Source organism: Xiphophorus maculatus, chromosome 13 (assembly GCF_002775205.1).
Source record: "Xiphophorus maculatus strain JP 163 A chromosome 13, X_maculatus-5.0-male, whole genome shotgun sequence".
NCBI classification, from domain to species: Eukaryota; Metazoa; Chordata; class Actinopteri; order Cyprinodontiformes; family Poeciliidae; genus Xiphophorus; species Xiphophorus maculatus.
Genome location: NC_036455.1, coordinates 20,851,546 through 20,869,686, shown reverse-complemented (window position 1 = coordinate 20,869,686; position 18,141 = coordinate 20,851,546). Strand labels below are relative to the sequence as shown.

The following is an 18,141-nucleotide window of genomic DNA, read 5'->3' as shown; positions in this document are numbered from 1 at the left end:
TCATGTCATAGTTACGTTATCTTGTCCTGAACGCACACAGCATTGCAGGTGATTTATTTAGTTTTTTCCATGATTGCAAGATTACAGGGGCAGCATTCTGTGTTTTTAAGGCACATAGTGACATTTAATAGCATGGTCAAGTCACTATGTTACCTTCAGTTGCCATAAAAATGCTACTTATGTGAAATATGACTTAAAAGAAAGTTTACTTCCTGATTTGATCCTTGAAATCGGGCTCTCTAAAAACGTCTACTGTTTTGAGACTTCACTGTCAGGAAGTCATCACAACATTGCTCCTTTATTAACCTTTTTACCAAAAGATAAATAGTATTCAACAATCATTCAAACAAGGTTTCTGGAAGGCAGCTTTATTTTTTCTGAATCAAGCACATTTATTTCACGGCTGCAGAAACAAGTTAAGTTGGACAGCAGATTCAGATGTTTTTTCCGCATTGCTACTGACAAACCCTGCGCATTCCACAAACAAAAGACAATGTTTCAGAGCACACGTTATCGTTCCATTTATAGTGTGGGTGCATGTTGATATGTCCACAGTGTTCACGTGCTTCTCTGTTATCTGGTTGTCCTCCGTCCCAATAAAGAAAATCCACTTTGGACCCCATCTGACCTCATCCAGGATCCTTCCTTGTGGAGATCAGAGAGTCCAATCCAGGTGAAGGCCTGAGTAGGATCAAAGCTCTTGATCACGGAATTGACATAGTTTTGTTCCTCCAGACTGTGGCCGGACGCCACATTGTGTCAACATATTGGTAGCAGGTCCAGTTGAAGTTGTACCAGGATTCTGGACAGCTGTTGTTCATTCCCGTTTGAAGGAGAGACAGCAACCAGAGCCAGACCCAACGAGAAGATCAACAACATGTTGGAGCTTGAAGATAAAAAAAATGTACCTTGGTGTTGATGTCTTGCTGAACTTCACTGACGGATGTTATGAACTCATCTGCGTCTTGTCATGTTCTCATATGTCCCACAGAGAGGAGTCTGCTCGATTAGTGAGTTTTATTGGTCCAATGGATCAAATGAAAAAAGAAAATCATTAACTTCCACAGCAGGTGAATCAGCCTGAACCAGATACTTACCGGTACTCTTTTTCTGTAAAGTTTAACATCAGTTTTGTCAAATTTTGTACTCCGCAGCACACTGAAATGTGTTTTTCTTTGAACCAGCTTAACAAAGTACTCTAATTTGCTCAAGTTACTGTAATTCTAATCTAATAAAATGACCTGTAATAAATTAGAGTATTTTGTTCAAATGGTTGAAAGTTTCTTTTTTCATTGCACGAAATTATTATCCTTCTGCACTTTATTATTCATAATTTACAGTTTTTCTTATGCAGTTGTCGACTCAAAACTCCTCATTTTCAAGTCAGTTAACACACGGGCCTAAACAGCAATATTCATGGTCAAAGTGACCATAAGTACAGCAAAAGTGTTTGCAAAAGGCTCTCATCGTGTCAAAACGTTTAGAAAATTAATCAAAACTGGCAACTAATTGCACAAACTCTTCCAATCAATCATTACATAATGATTATAAAATGGACCACACAATACAGCTCTTATTACTGTAGCCCATTAAATTGCTTTCAAGCAAGTGTTACGTGTTATCTTTCTACACTGGCTGTGTCAAATTGTCCTTCCTGCAAAGAACTAGATCCAGAATCAGATATAGTTTGATCCAAATTGTATTGATTGTGCCACGTCTGCAATGTTCTTTACCAGTAAGGATCAAATTCATATGAGACTGCATTTCAATTGTGGGGTGTTTATTTTACTGTGATGATTTTTTTCTTAATATGTTATTCTCAGATTTGATTTTGTTTTACATTTGCAGTGCTTTCTGTAATATTTACAGTATTTCAGTCACAGTTTGAGAACAAATCAGTAAAGTTATGCCTCAAAGCATTTCTGATTCTGGATCAAATTCTTTTCAAGAAGGACAACTTGACACAGAAACATAATAAATGGTACTCGTATGGTAGTGATGTAATGGGCAATCAGAGCTTTTCCAAGTGACATGAGAAAAAAAACAAAAAAAAACAGAAAAAGTAACTATGAACATTTATCCATCTTCACCAGACCTGTGGGAGAGAAAAAAAATTGAGAATTTTTTCAGTACCTCAAAAGTTGTGAATAAATAGACAGAGTCTGGGCCAAGCAAACTAAAAAAGAAGGAAGTGAGATCATGATTATTTACAGTTGGGATTCTCGTATCTAAAGCAGGTGAAACATCTATGAATGGAACAGTAAGCACAGAAACAGCAAAATGTTTACATGAAATAAGGCCAATGAAGTGGTTTGGGGTGATGCTTTTACCTTCTCACATATCTGTTGTTGTCCTTAACATCATTCATGTTTATTTACTTTTTTTAATATAACCAGGATGACAGACATTTGAACAAAATGGTAAAGAGCATTATTTTTCACTCCATTTAAATATTCTCAATAAAACAGTTGCAGAATGAATTACTGGACTTAGTCTTTGTTGCCAGTGAGGGACAGCGCTGTGTTTCTGTGCTGCAGAGATCCTTCTTTTGAACGAGAAAAGCAACAAGCGCAGGAATATTTACAGGAATATCTACAAGAAGCTGCTGCAGATCTTTTTCTTCCTGCTTGGCTGCTTTCCACACAAGCCCCGATGTGAAGGTCAAGTCTTTATTGATGTTATTATTTTATCAAATGTACACTTACATTCATACATCATGCTGCTTCAGTAATCGTATGTTATTACTATGTTTTTGCTAAAGGACATTCATGTTTTCCTGTCGGATTGTTTGAAATTCCTCTGCTAGAGGGGACACAATATGGCTACAGCTTTGAACAGATAAAGCAGTCTGCTGTGCACTTATACACATTTGCATGCAATATCACAACATTGTAATTAATAAACACGTGTTTTGTTATACATTGCACAGGAGTAAGAACATTCAGGCGCCTTACATTTGCATACGACAATACAATACAACCCTTTTCTAACGCCTTGTAGGAAAGAGCACATAGCTTATTTCTGCATTAACAGTCAGCACGTCTTAAACAGCGTTAAGTATTTCACATGGTGCAATCATTACATCCTTAAAATGCTTCCTCCCCATCTCTAATGATTTTCTAACAGTGCTGCAGCCCATGGAGCTGTTATCCATGGGCTCAAGACCAAACCTCAAGGTGTGGAGGGTACTACAGTTGATGTAAAAAAACAAAAAAAACAAAAACATTCTTCCATGACTTTTCATGCCTGGGAGCAGGCACATCAGCTTCGCTTTAGTGCCGTCTTTCAGCGCATCACTTGTTGGTTTCAAAGTTTTGATACTCCAGAGGAAGTCTGAAGTACAATTTCTTCATTCAGGGAGGCCTTCTGTATTCAGGTGAAGTACTTGCAGCCGGTAGAATCAATGAGGCAGGACTCGGTGCATTTAAGCTGCCCGAAGGACCTGCAAAAAACATAGAGAGTGGTTAAAAATGAATGAAATGTGCCGTCTGCTAACATGAATATAGAAGCAGGGCTAACTTAAAGAAGTCGGGGAGTCCCGATAAAAATACATGAAAATATGTCTACCTCTGCATCTGCAGCTCAGTTTTTTTGTTAAATATAATTTAGCAATATTTCACGTTTAAAAAATGCTGCACTTTACAATCAGTGATGTATTAAGATATTTTAACTCCCTCACTATCCTCACTTTTTTCTTGGGTCCTCATTTTCTAGTTATCTCTTGACGTAGCTCTATATGTAGCTTCACTCGTCTTCCCATTAGCTTAATATAGCCTGAGAGGTCCATACTGAGAAAAAGCAGCTCCACAGCATTATGCTGCCACTGCCTTTTTTGATTCACTCCACAATTGTGGTCTACGTTGTGTTGGACTATGTCAGAAAATTCCAATAAAATACATTGGAGTTCGTGATCGTAACGTGGCACGACTGGAAAGAAAATTTAAGGTGTATGAATTGTTTACACCTTAAAACCGCTTTCCTTTTATCATATTGTCTTAAAATCTGTAATGAGAGTTGCTGTAATTAAAAAAATAACCCAGTAAAATACATGTGTGCATGCTCTAAGAATCAGTTAGCGTACCCGGGGAGATAGGATTTGCAGGTCTGGTAACCAAAATCTTTCCCATCGCACTCTTCTATACCCTCATGTCGGTATCCATCTCCACAGTAGGCCCACTTACAATCTGCAGGGGGGTAAGAGAAAATGTGAGAACGCAACGGGGCAGGAGAAAGAAGACGTTACTAATTTCTTTGGCACAGCGACCCATGTTCGGTGATGCCAGCAAAGCATTTTCCTGCTAATTTAATTGGATAGAGGCAGAGCGCAGTGAGAGGTTGGCAGGGAAAGGGACGGGCGAGGGATTAATAAAAGATCAAGGAAAGTCTTTTAGACTGCGCCACATGAGCACAGGATCCAGTGGCATGCTGTGGCTTTGCTCTGCAGCATGCTTCTATTTTTTCCTGTGGCAAAATTCTAGACTAGTTTATAGTAAAACTGCTGCACAATAATCTGAAATGAAACTGAGAATATAGTCTGTGCGTTTTACTTACTGAGACAAGCGTCTGTGACGATCTGGTTTCCGTCGTCGCACTCCTCCCCGTGCTGGATCTGCACCTTCCCGTCCCCACACACACCTCCTCTCTCTGGGATGGTCTCCGTGGACTGGAATGGCTGAAAGGGCTGCAGGGACAGAAAATATAAACGCTGTCCAGGTGTTGCTATGCAGACTAAAAGAATGCTAGCACGAGCTCATTTGGAGACTAAGCATATTATGCTTTCAAGCTGATGATCAGTACATGTTCGAATGCACAGTGCTTCACAGAAGTATTGCCACTTACCACATTGCATTTGATTGAGATTTCATGTGCTAGACCAGGGGTCTGCAGCCTTTACAGTGCAAAGAGCCATTTTTACCCCCAGTGAGGCTAAAAGTCTGACTTAGATTTGCACATGTAACATGAACTTTTGGATAAGACATTTTTGATGAATATCTGCAGTACCAGACTTGTCATTTTTGATGAGTTGACATTTTATTTCTATTCTCAGGTTTTAAAATGACATAAAAAAAACGACACTCGCAAACAGAAGGTGGATACGTTGTCTTCTTTAGGATGTCAGTACTTGTGGAAAATTATGTAAAAAGAAAAATAAAGTACATGGATTTTAAGTAATGACAGGAAAAATTGCATGTTTTTGCAAATGCAAAGATGGAATTTACACTTTTGTAAATTGAAAATTTAAATAAAATTGTATTACATGTAATTATAATTAAATTCATTTAAATTACATTCATTTAAATTAAACTATGTTTAAATTAAAATGTAATTTTTGCAAAAATTCAATTTTTACAATTAAAACTGTAATTATTGGGTCCAAATTCAAAAACATTGGGTTTCTTATCATCTTAGCTAGAGCTACATGCGGCTCCGGAGCCGCAGGTTCCAGGCCCCTTTGCTGGACGAACCAAAAGTACATAATATTCAAGTAGGAAATTAATATTTTGGTTTTCAGATTTGTTTTTTTTTTACATGCAGAAGTGTAAAACAGAATATGTCATGCATTTGCATCAGCTTCAGATGCCCCTACTTAGAGTCAGTGCAATAAACAGAAGTGTTTGGCCTACATGGAAAATACCACATGGGAAGAAAAACGGTGAATATCAGCCTAAAAACCTAATTCTCATGCTAAAACATGGTGGTGGCAGCATGATGCTGTTCTGCTGAAACTGTGCAGTCCTGGTAGAAAACCTGGTAAAGGTTGTTAAAGAGTTGAATCTTTAAGAAAGGTTCACCTCTCATTAGGACAACAGTCATGAATGTCCAGCTAGGCATGCCATGGAATCAAAGTGTATTCATGTGTTGCCATGGCCCAGTCAAAGTTCAGCATTCATATCCAATTGAGAATCTGTGCTGCTTTGCTTCATTCCCTTCTCTTTTTTTATTTGTGCAAGACATTATAATACCAAACGTACACCTTTGAATCTAATTACCTGGATGGGGCTCCAGCCGTCTTTATCCTTATAGTAAAGCATTCGCTTATCTTTCCTTAGTACGATTGCGTTTTCGACATGAAGGCGACCCATCTCCTCCTCGCTGTTCACCACAAATATCTGCATAAAGAACCGGAGCACACTCACAAACTTAGTGGCCACACTAACGGTACGATTTCAGTTTGCACTGTCAACACGCAGAGTCTCACAGCAGTGAGTTTGTTGCCGCCCCGTCGCGTTGTGTAGTAGTTTCCAAAGGGGGCGTTATTTGATCCAATGACAGTATCACAGTCGCAGTGACCTGGCGGGCCCGGGAGGCCCTTCTCTCCTTTCTCCCCCACCAAGTAGAGACCTGAAAAAAGGGTGCATGGATAATGCATACAGGGGTCAAAACAATATATAGAGGTTGGAACAGAGGTGTGTGTGTGTGTGTGTGTGTGTGTGTGTGTGTGTGTGTGTGTGTGTGTGTGTGTGTGTGTGCGTGTGTGTGTGTGTGTGTGTGTGTGTGTGTGTGTGTGTGTGTGTGTGTGTGTGTGTGTGTGTGTGTGTGTGTGTGTGTGTGGGTGTGTGTGCGTGTGTGTGTGCGTGTGTGTGTGTGTGTGTGTGAGCTGGTTACAGTACCTGATGCTGGAGGCCCAGGTGGGCCAGGGAGGCCATTGGGACCTGCAGGTCCTGGGGGTCCCATGACGCCTGGGGCCCCTGAATGCCCTTTGATACCCTGCACAAATTCAACAGCAGGCCAACCGTAAACACAAACACAGAGAACTGTCACTTTTATCACGTTGTTTAGTACAACTAGAGTCACACAAATAGTACAAGATTTCTTTACCTGTTTGCCTCTTTTCCCTGGTCTCCCAGTTGGTCCTCTCTTCCCAGAAACACCTGGCTCTCCCTTTGGGCCCGCCTCACCCTGAGAGAAGAGCATACTTCAGGGTTCCGGCTCATTTTTAATGTGAAAGTTCCTAACAGTTTATTCAATACCTTCTGTCCGAGCATCCCAGGCAAACCAATTGAACCCTGGACAGAGAAAAACAGTTATGAAAAATAAATATTACTACAGCAATTTAAATCAGCTGTCTTGCATCAGACTTTCTTGACTTGGAACTTTTAGTTAATTGGAGAAGATGCTTATAGTGTAGATGTTTTAGTCCTCTGGAACGCAGTATGAGCAGATAATCATAGAAGCAAACAGAAGTACTAAATGCAAAGATACAACAGTTTCCAGGTGACTTCAGGACCTGCAGTGTAAACAAACAGACCTTGTCCCCTTTTGGTCCTGCAGGGCCACGGTCGCCTCGGTCCCCCTCGTTGAAAACAGAAGATTGAAATGTGTCAAAATTCAATTAAAAACAGAAAGCAGCAAGCATTTGCTGGAACTTCCTCCATCAGACGGTCAGTCGTTGATATTATTCTGTTGCATAAATGTAACTGGGTAGGCTATAAATCACTGCACTGTCAGGAGGATCCCCCATTTGGTGAGACATTATTGATTCTTTTCACAATTCCAACTTCTCTTGGAAACAGTTACGGTTTGGCAGGAAGAACGTCTGCCTCTAAGCTTACCTTGTCACCTTTGTAACCAGGTAAACCCTGAAAAGACAAGCAGCGAATGTTAAGGTTGGCCTTGAATCTACCCGGCTGTTTTCATAATGGAAAGATCTCTCTGACCTTTGTTCCCGGCGGACCTCGCAGCCCTGGTAAACCCATGAGTCCTGAGTCTCCTTTTTCTCCCTTACAACCAATAAAAAAAATCAATCATTCCCAATATACAGATGTCTATGACACATTTTATTCTTGTGTGCCATTGTAGATAGGTGTACCATAGTACATTGTGATATATTTGTACCTTATGGCACTTACTTTGGGTCCTTGTGGACCAGGAAATCCTGGAAATCCTGGTGTCCCTGGGGGACCGGGCGCGCCAGGACGGCCCTGCAGGAAAAGAAAGTGCAAGTTAGAAATACTGATGTATATGCTCATGTTTTTTTCCCACTATTTCTTGTCATATTACAACCAAAAACAACATCGCTACCATGACACTCTGTGGCAGAATCATGCAGCATGCTTTTCTGCAGCGAAAACAAAGACGCTGGCCAGAACTGGGAAGAAGATGGGTGGAGCTATAGATGCGGGAAAATCTGGAAGAAATCTGTTCAGACTTGTATTTTTAAAAAGTCTGGATGAAAAACCTTAAAAATGAGGAACATACAGTACATAAAGCCCTAATTAGTCCCACTCTGCAGCTCTCTGCTAGCTGAACACAAGAGAAGCATCCTCACATCTTCTTTACATCTGAACTGCATTCCAGAGCTGCAGCCCGTGCTTTCGTTCGGCAGCCCGTGTGTAAGGCTGCGGCGTCTGGAGGCACAGCGGACCTCCTGTGTGATTTATCATGGAAAGCAAAAGCACTTAGGAAGATTAAAATGCACAAGGAGAGTGCTGGTGGAGGGGCTTGATCAGCAGGACTTGGGTCCAGTCGTGGAGGTGAATGGGACCAAGCCAAGGAGAGCTAGAGAGTAAGGAAAAATGAGCAGGGTACCGAAGGATGCCCTGGGAGATCAACCCAGTGCTTACTGCTGAGACTAATGTTGCGTGACCCATTTAGTAACGGGAGGAGAATTCCGGGGATATTGATAAACAAATTGGATTAGAGAAAGAGAATGCTTGGAGGAGGCTAGAGAGGGGCATGAAGGAACACGTGCAGTAGTGAAGCTGCTCACCCTTGCCCCCGGACGTCCAATTTCTCCCTGGAGGACGACAAATGGAAGGAGAAGAAGAAGAGATGTCATTAGAGCGCAGGTGAGTGCAAGGACAAATTCCTTCAGCAGAGCTTTGAATTAGGGGCATAATTCTCAAGGAGAACACACACCTTTCTCCCTTTTGGTCCCCTTATACCAGGCAATCCAATTTCACCCTGAAAAATGACACAAAACATTTTTATCCAGCTTGTGTGACCTATACTGAGGACAAGACATTTGCAGCATGATCAATAGTAACAAGGTTATCGAAATTCCTGTCTGTGCTTGCTGAACAATATTTCCATCTACTGCCTTAAATGTCTGTAGCTATCCAATGCAACATGATTTAATCAAAACCTAATGCACAGGGCCCGGCAAAGCCATTTACACCCTTTGACCCTTTCTACATGTTGCCCAAAAAATCATCCCATCAACATGATGCCGACGGCACTATGTTTCTGATACTGCAAATTAAAGACTAATGCAGAAAATTACAGTAGGATTAAGTTTCAACCTTTATCCCAAGAGCTGGAATGGCACAACTGCAAACCAACAAAGATATGGACACCCACCTGAACTGGACATGTGGAAGAAAGTGTCCTGGTCACAAAGAACCAAAGTTGAACTTTTTGGCCTGCAAATTAACACTTCACACCATACTGCATGCACCATCATAGTGATGACACATGGAGGTACCAGCATCAAGTTGTGGTGATATGTTTTTTTCCAGAAGTGCACCGATTGCAGTTTTCTGGTCAGTCTTTAAAGAGCCCAACCTTCCGATTGTGATTTGGACTGATACTGATTTTTTTGTAAATGGCTGACAGTGTAAGGTGTTATAAGGGTACAATACACCTTCAATGTTCCAATCTTATTTTACTGAAAAAGACTGAACAAAACTCATGGCACAAACGTTTTACCTGCACGAGGTAAAAAGGTAGTGGTAGTGCTCTCAAATATAAATTAAATGTTTACTCGTGACCCGGTGGGCAGGTCTGCCCTCTCTCAAGGCAGAGATTTTCAGATCTTTGTGGAGATCAGTGCAAGATCCATGGATAAGATCATTTTGACATTTGAGTATCGACTGATCACCTAAAGCTAAAGAATTCAGGGCTGATCAATCGGTGAACCCCCGAGTATCTTCAGAAATACATTGAAGTTTGTGGCTACATTGTGAAGAGTTCAAAAGACACAAATATGTTTACAAAGCCCTGTAAATGTAAAATGTTGAGGTCAGTCCTTACCTGGGGTCCTGGAGGTCCTGGGGGTCCTGGTGAACACTCTGGGGTTAATTGCGTATTATCCGGCCCTTCACCTCCGAAAACGGTTGGTTCCAATAAGCTCAGTGTGTCCTTCATTTCACCAATCATGTTAACACATAAATAAAAACAATAGCTCCTCAATGAGTGGCCATCAATGGCAATAGAAGCACAGGCCGACGAGGAGAGGGTGCGGTACACTAACTTACAGGCGTGCCCCTCTTCCAAAGCCGAGGAGGAGGAGGGAAGAGCGGCGGTGGAGGAGGCGACATGAGACAACAGGGGTCAAACCTCAACGCCTCATCTAGGAACCTGAGGGCTGGGAGGACGTCCCTCTGCATCGCTGCGGCGAAACACTCATGTTACATGGTCTACTGTTACAGAACATCTGGGCCTGTTTCCATTCAGCAACACACACTCACAGCTGATACCTTACCTGAGCGAGGCGACAGGATGTCGTCCAGGTAGGAGTGATGGGATAATGCCCAAGCGGGACACAGAAGAATGGGAAGGGACAATGCAATTTTCATCAGCTCCATGCTGCCTGTTTGCTGTCTCTGAAATGAACACAACACAAGCTCCCCTAAGCACACGCGCTAATCCTGCAGTCCCCTGGCAGCTGTCACTTTTCCTTTTTCCTCCTTTCAGAGCCCTCCCACCCCATCCACCCAACCCACACTCTGTAGGCTGTCACTGCTGCTCTATAAACTTGTTGAAGCCCCTCACTGCAGCAGATGCAGCCACCGCTGTAATTCCAGCCGTGCACATACGCCCTCTGTGCCAGAATTAGACTAGAGAAGGAAGAGGGGGTATATCACTAGCATACAGTATACGCGCACACACACACACACACACATAAGTCATGCAACAGTAGTAAGACTGTAATGGGTCCATTCAAACACAGTGTTAGAGTTAACACACTTCAGCATTGTTGATCAGTGCAGGGATGTGATTAACCGGGATGATCCCCCGGTTTAATGTTCTCCTGCTTTGTATAAGCGGTACAGTCCGTCCAGTAGATGAACCAACATTAGAAAAGTGGCATCAACAGGCTCTCTCCTACCTTGCACTTGAATCTGATTGTGTGGCACCTGCAGACACGCTGTCTGACGCTCCTCTCACCTTAAAGAAATGAAGCGCGCTGAGCAGACGAGGCTTCGCTGACATTCACCGTGCAAAATTTGCAACCCTGATCAACCGGATCCGACTTATCGACCTCCCCCTTCCCTCCGCCGGTTAATAACACAATTTTTAAAGGAATGCAGTTTTTTTTAAACCTCCCCTCTTCTTCCTCCTCCTCCTCTTCTTCCTCCTCCTGGCGCTGAAATGCCCAGCAGAAACCACAGAGCAGCGGTGCCTCAGTCCCACTGGATCGACTGGATCTGATGTATCTGCTGTGCCATCTGGATCGACTTCAGATTCGCTAGGACGGATCTGACACTTCTAAGGAGCGTCTGCACGCTGGTCTGGCGCGATTTGTTAACGGTCTCTTATTAGAATAATGGCGCCCTCTGCTGGGCATTTCAGAGAAAGACATAAAATCTATATTTACATGTAACGCTTCAAACACGAGGTACAAACTCCTACTGGGGCAAATTGGAACAACTAACTAACTAACTAACTAACTAACTAACTAACTAACTAACTAACTAACTAACTAACTAACTAACTAACTAACTAACTAACTAACTAACTAACTGTCAGGTTTGACACCTATTAAAGACAAATTGAACAAACACAGAAAAGACAAGAGAGTTAGATTCTTTTGATCTCGCGGACAGAGATGTGTTTACAGTCACAAATCTGCAACCGCTCTGAAACACATTTGTCCGCTCCTCTCTTTTTATTACTTTCAGAGTCCCTATCACAGAGAGCACTGCAACTCTAAGGGGTGGGGACAAAACATTTCATTACTTAGTTGCAGTGCTAATGACAATCACTGACTAAACACATGTTATCTTGCATTAAGACACAGAGTAAAAACAGAACAAGTCGTACAGATGTACGAGGCGACGGTTCTACAGCTATCTAACAGTTCAAAGGAAGAAGAAGTTCCTGCTGAGCAATAAACCCCGTGAGCACGGTTGTCACTGCTTCTCTTCAGGGAGGCCCTCTTGTAAAAAGGAAATAAAGTAAATCAAACAATACAGAAACATTCTTTATGCTGAAGGGAAAGAAAACAATAAAGGCATATAAGACGGAACATCATATAAGTAACACTATTGTTATAAATGAAACAACAAATATATGGTAATATATATACATTTCACCTAACACTAACTAACTAACTAACTCAGCTATTTAAGATAGAAATGCACAAGTAAAGTATGTAAATCTTTGTTTCCCTACAAGGAGTCTGGGACATAAGACTTTTCCTCAGTTTTATCTGATTTGTTTTGTTTGGGGGAAATTCTTGTCAACTGTCAACTTATATTAATACAATAATTGTGGTGCTGGTGGTTTTGTTAGAACAATTATTTGTCGACATGGTTTATAATCCTTACTAAAGAAATGTACTTATGCTAAAGGTTGGGTATTTCCATCACTCTCTGATTGTACCTGCAATAAAATCATTAATTTGAGAGTTTTCCACAAAAAACTGAAAGGTATGTTGAGGAAAAAAAAAAAAAAAAAAGATGTTGATTATGTTAAATTTGAAGAAAATGATCACCTCTTTACAAGGTTATTTCTGCGACCTGCTAAATTACATAAAAAAATGTGTCTACGCAACACATTCTGTTGAGATTTCTGTATTCAAAACAATGACTGTGTGAATGAGACAAAGTTTTTGTTTACAAAAACACAAGCCTGTATGGCATTATAGCCTCAAATGTCAATTAACAATAAAACCAACATTTTCCATTGATGCAACATGAAAAAGGAACACAGTGTGAAACATGTAGGGAAAAAATAAAGTTAGGCAAAAATGACAAATAAGAGTATAAGGTAAAAATGCAGCTCTTGTGCGTGTGGCAGTAAAACCTTCGCTTTCTGGAATATTCACAAACTGCAGGCGGTGTCACTGATGGTTAAAAACAGGCACTTCCAAGAAACCTAAACATCATGATGAGTCAGCGGTTGTTAAAAATTTTGACACCCAACTTTTCAAAAGCAAGTCAGGAATAAAACCTGTAACTATTGTTCATAGAGAAAATATTTATTTCATCAAGGTGAACAATGCTCTTGTAGGGATCATCGGCATATTAGGAGGTCGCATCCTTCAAGTCGGCAATAAGGTCTTCTCTCTCCTTTTTCTTTTTGATGCCATTGAAGATCCTCTTCGTTCCCGGAATGTATTTCTTTGGGTTTTCGAGGTAGATGTTCAGCGTTTCCTCGTTCCATATGACACCTGTATGAAAAGTGAAAATTTTAACTGCTCATCGGCAAAGCAGGAACCTTTCATAAATGCGGCCTCATGAAAAAAAAAAAAAAAAAAAAAACTGTCTGCCTCCTCAGACGTGTGGTGACAGTTGTAGGCTTTTCATGTCCTGCTGTCGGAGCGTAGCTCAGAGTCAGAAACGAAAAGTACCACCATCCCCGGCCGGCCTGTCCAGACCGGCTGTTCTCACTGTCATGTCAAGAAAACAAGCTTCCTTTCCTCACAGCAAAAAAACTCTTGGCTGAGATGAGCAGCATGCAACATAAAGTCCTGTGATATAAAGTTATACTATAGTACATTAGAACATCATTGCAAAGAACAGGCTGCAGAGAATGGGCTTTGGTGTATTTAAATATAGATAAAATTTTAGATCAATAATCTTGAAGTGTTGAGTGCTGGGGGGACAGTGCTCATCTATCACTGTGCCAACGCACTAAAAATATATCACATCACTTTAAATATCAAACTGACTCTCGCTTTTGATTAATCCACACTGTAATAAAACTCTTTAAATTCTTTTATGGCTTTGTGGTTTTGACATGCCAGTGCAAGACTGTCAGTAAAATCCCCTTCAAAAGCATGATGTCCTTAAACTATCCTTTAAAGCTGCTAGCCAGACATCTCCGTCTTGCTCAGTTGTTCTGTTTATCTTCTGGTCTCTGGTAGTTTTATTGTAATCCGTTTGTAATCTGATTGTCGCTTTGTCATATGATTTCAGTTACAATGGAGCCATAACTTAAACCAGCCTCTCTAGTTCTCAAGGTCACTCTATATTTGAGAGAAACACCGCTCCTAGAACACGATAAGATGAGCGGTGACTTGCTTTTTAATCTGTAAAAAACTTGAGTTGCTGTGTCATTTACTTTTTAGGACAAACTGGGGTCATGGAGCATGACCATATCAAGTTATTTTGCCCAGTGAAGGCTGCGTGGAACTCAGGTAAGCTGAGTTATCGTTTTTCTTGAAGGCTTGAAGGCTCTCAGTAACCTTTCCCATTATATTGATGATGTAAGAAGCAAAAACACGAATAAGACAGCTTGTACAAAGCAAAAGGTTGTGGTATTCAGAAGACAATGGAACTTGCGACTGATTCCAACTATTTAGCAGATAAGCAAAAAAACATTTTGTGTGCTTTATTATTTGGGGTTAAAAATAGAGGCTTGTTTCACAATCACAATTGTCTGGAATAATTGTTTCAACACAGCCTGATTTCTCTGCGGTAGCATTAAGGAAAGAACGCCTTGACTTTAAAAAAGTTTGTCTCCCTCTAGTGGTCAAATATAGTAAAGACGGCACAGTCACATCCTCTGCTTTTCATCCCTCACAAAACTAGTTGATCATTGGTTGATCTAATGCTTCACACATTTATATTCGGTGGAAAAAGTCAAGATTCACCTGGGATCAATTTAGCAGCTCAGGACAGATTTAAGAAAAGAGACAAGCTTGACACATTATGGCAACTTTTTAAAGCATTTTGCATGTAAAGACCTATATTACAAGTTTAAGGTTAAATATTACACAGGGTGCGATCATTAAACAGAAACCCATATTATACATTTTGATGACATAAGCAGAAGACAATGTAGGAAAAGGCACGTAATTGTACATTATCATGTGTATTATTGACCAATGCATTTGCAACCTGCTCAAATGAATGATTAACTGTTTGTTGGATGTGCACAAATGACGATGATTTGAAGACTGAACAAGTACAGTTTTGAACATTTCAAATCTGTTCTGAGAAATGCAACAAAGTGACTCCGAAAACTGTAATCTACTTTTTACTCTTGCCATTACTGTATGTAAATGTCCAGTAACACAAAGAAGGGTCTGTAACCTTTAACTATTTATTTTTTAGCAACTGACAGTAAAAAAATACATTCAACTCATTTTATTAAACACAAACTGAATGCTGGTGATGTAAGAGAAAAGCCCGTGTTGGGAGGTCAGAGCTTTGGCAAACGTGAAAATGCAAATGTTATTCCTTTTTTTGTAAGAAATGTTAGATGGTGTTCAATATTTTCATCTATGTTTGGGATATTAGAGAGGATCTGGCCTTTTCCTCATATGAATATTTCAGTAATTTAGAAAAGAGCCACCTGAGGGTGCTGTTATCCTTTCACACAACAAGGAGTTTGATGAAACTGAATTTCCCTCATGCAATGTGAACACAAAGGTGGTTTATCTTTTCAGAATTTGGAGGGCAATTCTGCACCAAAGTGCTCCTTGTCTTAAGAGGAAATTCTGACATGTGGAATCCACCAGAGTTCGCTTCATTCATTCATTCAACTAAGCTCTCCATGCAAGTTTTTAATCACCCATCTGCTCAAAATCAATTTTTTCTTGCATGAATTTCTCCCATTTCTCCTTATTATTTCAATACAATATTATCTCAAATTAACTTCCCATGCAACAGCCAGAAAACCTAATATAAAACTCCTGCTAAGGAAAACCAACAACAGGAAAGAAAAAAAAATCCCCTGCCCTCTGAGACATAGCAAAAAAGGAAAATACAAGATTTGACACAAAACAATTTTATTTATTGGTTCAGACGTTGTTAAACAACCCTTAAAAAAATTAAATGATGTGACACGACTTATTATTGATCCAGCTGCTGAATTACAAATTTACACATAATCTGTCAAGATCTGCTCTAGCAAATTGAAAATGAAAAGATTTGCTTGTAAGTTGCTGTTCTTAAAATACGAGAAATGAGGACAAGAGTAAAATATCTTCCCCATTCAACCCATTCAAAAAAGGGGCCAGTACAAATCTAAACCAGAATTGAACAATCAATATCTTCAGCAAGAACAAACAAGATAAATATAATTGAACAAATAAAAGTTTAGCATAGGTGTTACTATGTGCGTCGAGCGGCTTATTCCACAATGAATAGGTATGAAAAAATAAGAGAAACAGCACATTTCTGACTCATAGAAGCTCATTCAGTCCCTATATGTGTAGCTGTTTGAACACGGTCCACTGTGTCAGTATATTAGGAGGTTGCGTCCTTTAAGTACCCAATAACATCTGCTCTGTCTTTCTTCTTTTTGATCCCACTGAAGATCATCTTGGTACCAGGAATGCACTTCTTTGGATTTTCAAGGTAGACATTCAGAGTTTCCTCATTCCAGATGATGCCTAAATGGAAAACAAGACAGAAACAATCAGACACATCTGGTGTGTGCAGTAATGACTTCAGAATGTCAGTGGAATGGGTTTATAGAGCACAGAGAGGAACAGTAGTGCTGCCAGCTGCATGATCAGACCTGCTGTCTTACTTTATATAGATCAAACCAGCTCCTGTTAAGGAGGAGCAAGAGAAACTTGGACATTATGTAGAGGGAAAGCTACTAATAGCTTTTTCAGATTGATTGAAAAGGAGAAGAAACATTAGGTAGATTATTGTCAAGAGTGTGGTCATCATATCAGATTTGTTATCTTTGACCTGTGTACTTCTGAAATAAATGTTTTGCCGAAGACTTGCAAACAGTATGCAGATATAATAAACAATTTTCCACATTAGGTCGCTTTATTTTGTGTATTTCTTAAAAATTATGATGGTTAGCTAATTGATATTTGTCTGAGACATTTGGTCACTGTAACACGTGAGTATGTGTTGACGTAAACCATTCCGTTACGGCTTCCGCTTTATGTTGAGAATAAAACATCGCTGCAGTCTCAAGTCAGCCTCAGTCAGGTTATCTTCCATTGTTGTCCAGTAATTAGCTCCATCCATCTTCCTATCAACTTTAACCAGCTTCACTGTCCCTGCTGATCATAGCGGTCCCACAGCATCATACTGTCACGATCACGTTTCACAAGTGAGACAAAGTTTTCCATGTAGGCATTAAGAAGTTCTGATCAGATGACCTGGATGATTACAGATTACAGATGACTGGACGCATCTGTAATATTCACTTGATATTTCAGTGTGTAATTTCGACAAGCTGTTATTTCTTAAAGCAAATGCTTAAAGAAGTGGCACCCTTACACAAACTACCCCCCACTGTATATCTGATACACTTACATGATGGTATATGAAATACAAATTCTAATAAAGTACTTTGAAGCAGGTGTATTGTGAAAAAATGTGAAATAACATGTGGTACTATCAAGTATATGTGTGTATCTATTATTCTTTAAGATTAATATTGGGTAACTTGCAAACAACTCAGTGATGTGAACTGCCCAAAAAAGAAACCAAAAAAAAAAATCCATACTTCCGCTTTCCTTTATACCCCTGCCAAATGTAGATTTTGACAAGCTTTTGTCAATATCAGCTTCTTGACTGAAAGGAAATAATTTAGCTTTTTTTTCTGCCAGTAGTTTGAGTACTGTTTCCAATTCATATGTCTTGTAAAGCTAAATCTAAGTGTGAAAAAAGGGTATTATGCACATTTTGTTGTTCTCTCTTGTCGTAATAGTGACATGATGAGTTTGTAGCACAGAAATCAGGGAAGGTTTTTGATTTAAAACACGTTCATTGCACCCTCTAGTGTTCAAATAATGCAACAACGGCTTCCTCAGCAGCTTGCTATAGCAGGTTCAGTTTTGCTCATTTTTTAATGAACCGCATTAAGCTCAAAACGTATCTACTCCTCTCTAAATCCAGTTCAAGAGAATAATTCAAAGTAAAGGGCTTTATGATGAACCTTATGCTTTCTCTCCAGAATATCCCTAAGAATTTTGGGACATTTCTACACAAATGATGACGGGTTAAGATGAATAACACAATAACATTTTGCATTCTCATTGCTTGAAGCTTTATTTTT

At 40.1% G+C, this 18,141-nt stretch overlaps 1 protein-coding gene across 3 annotated transcripts; it reads right to left on the bottom strand.

Annotated features, from left to right (window-relative positions):
• Nucleotides 1-2,211: 2,211 nt before the first annotated feature.
• On the bottom strand, nt 2,212-11,651 carry LOC102236072 (acetylcholinesterase collagenic tail peptide-like). Of its 3 annotated transcripts, none has more exons than XM_023344859.1 (18): nt 11,110-11,651; nt 10,424-10,544; nt 10,197-10,330; nt 9,973-10,080; nt 8,860-8,904; nt 8,711-8,737; nt 7,851-7,922; nt 7,659-7,721; nt 7,554-7,580; nt 7,250-7,294; nt 6,972-7,007; nt 6,820-6,900; nt 6,612-6,708; nt 6,200-6,342; nt 5,991-6,110; nt 4,552-4,681; nt 4,082-4,184; nt 2,212-3,442 (listed from the first exon to the last, which is right to left on the bottom strand). In XM_023344859.1, exons 1-18 carry the CDS (start codon nt 11,152-11,154, stop codon nt 3,373-3,375), a joined length of 1,467 nt encoding a protein of 488 aa, XP_023200627.1. In that variant the 5' UTR covers nt 11,155-11,651; the 3' UTR covers nt 2,212-3,372. The 3 variants fall into 3 exon arrangements, with proteins under 3 accessions (XP_023200627.1, XP_023200628.1, XP_014325611.1); XM_023344860.1 differs by having other exon boundaries at nt 10,665-11,650; XM_014470125.2 differs by having other exon boundaries at nt 11,051-11,650.
• Between the last annotated feature and the right edge of the window lie 6,490 nt (nt 11,652-18,141).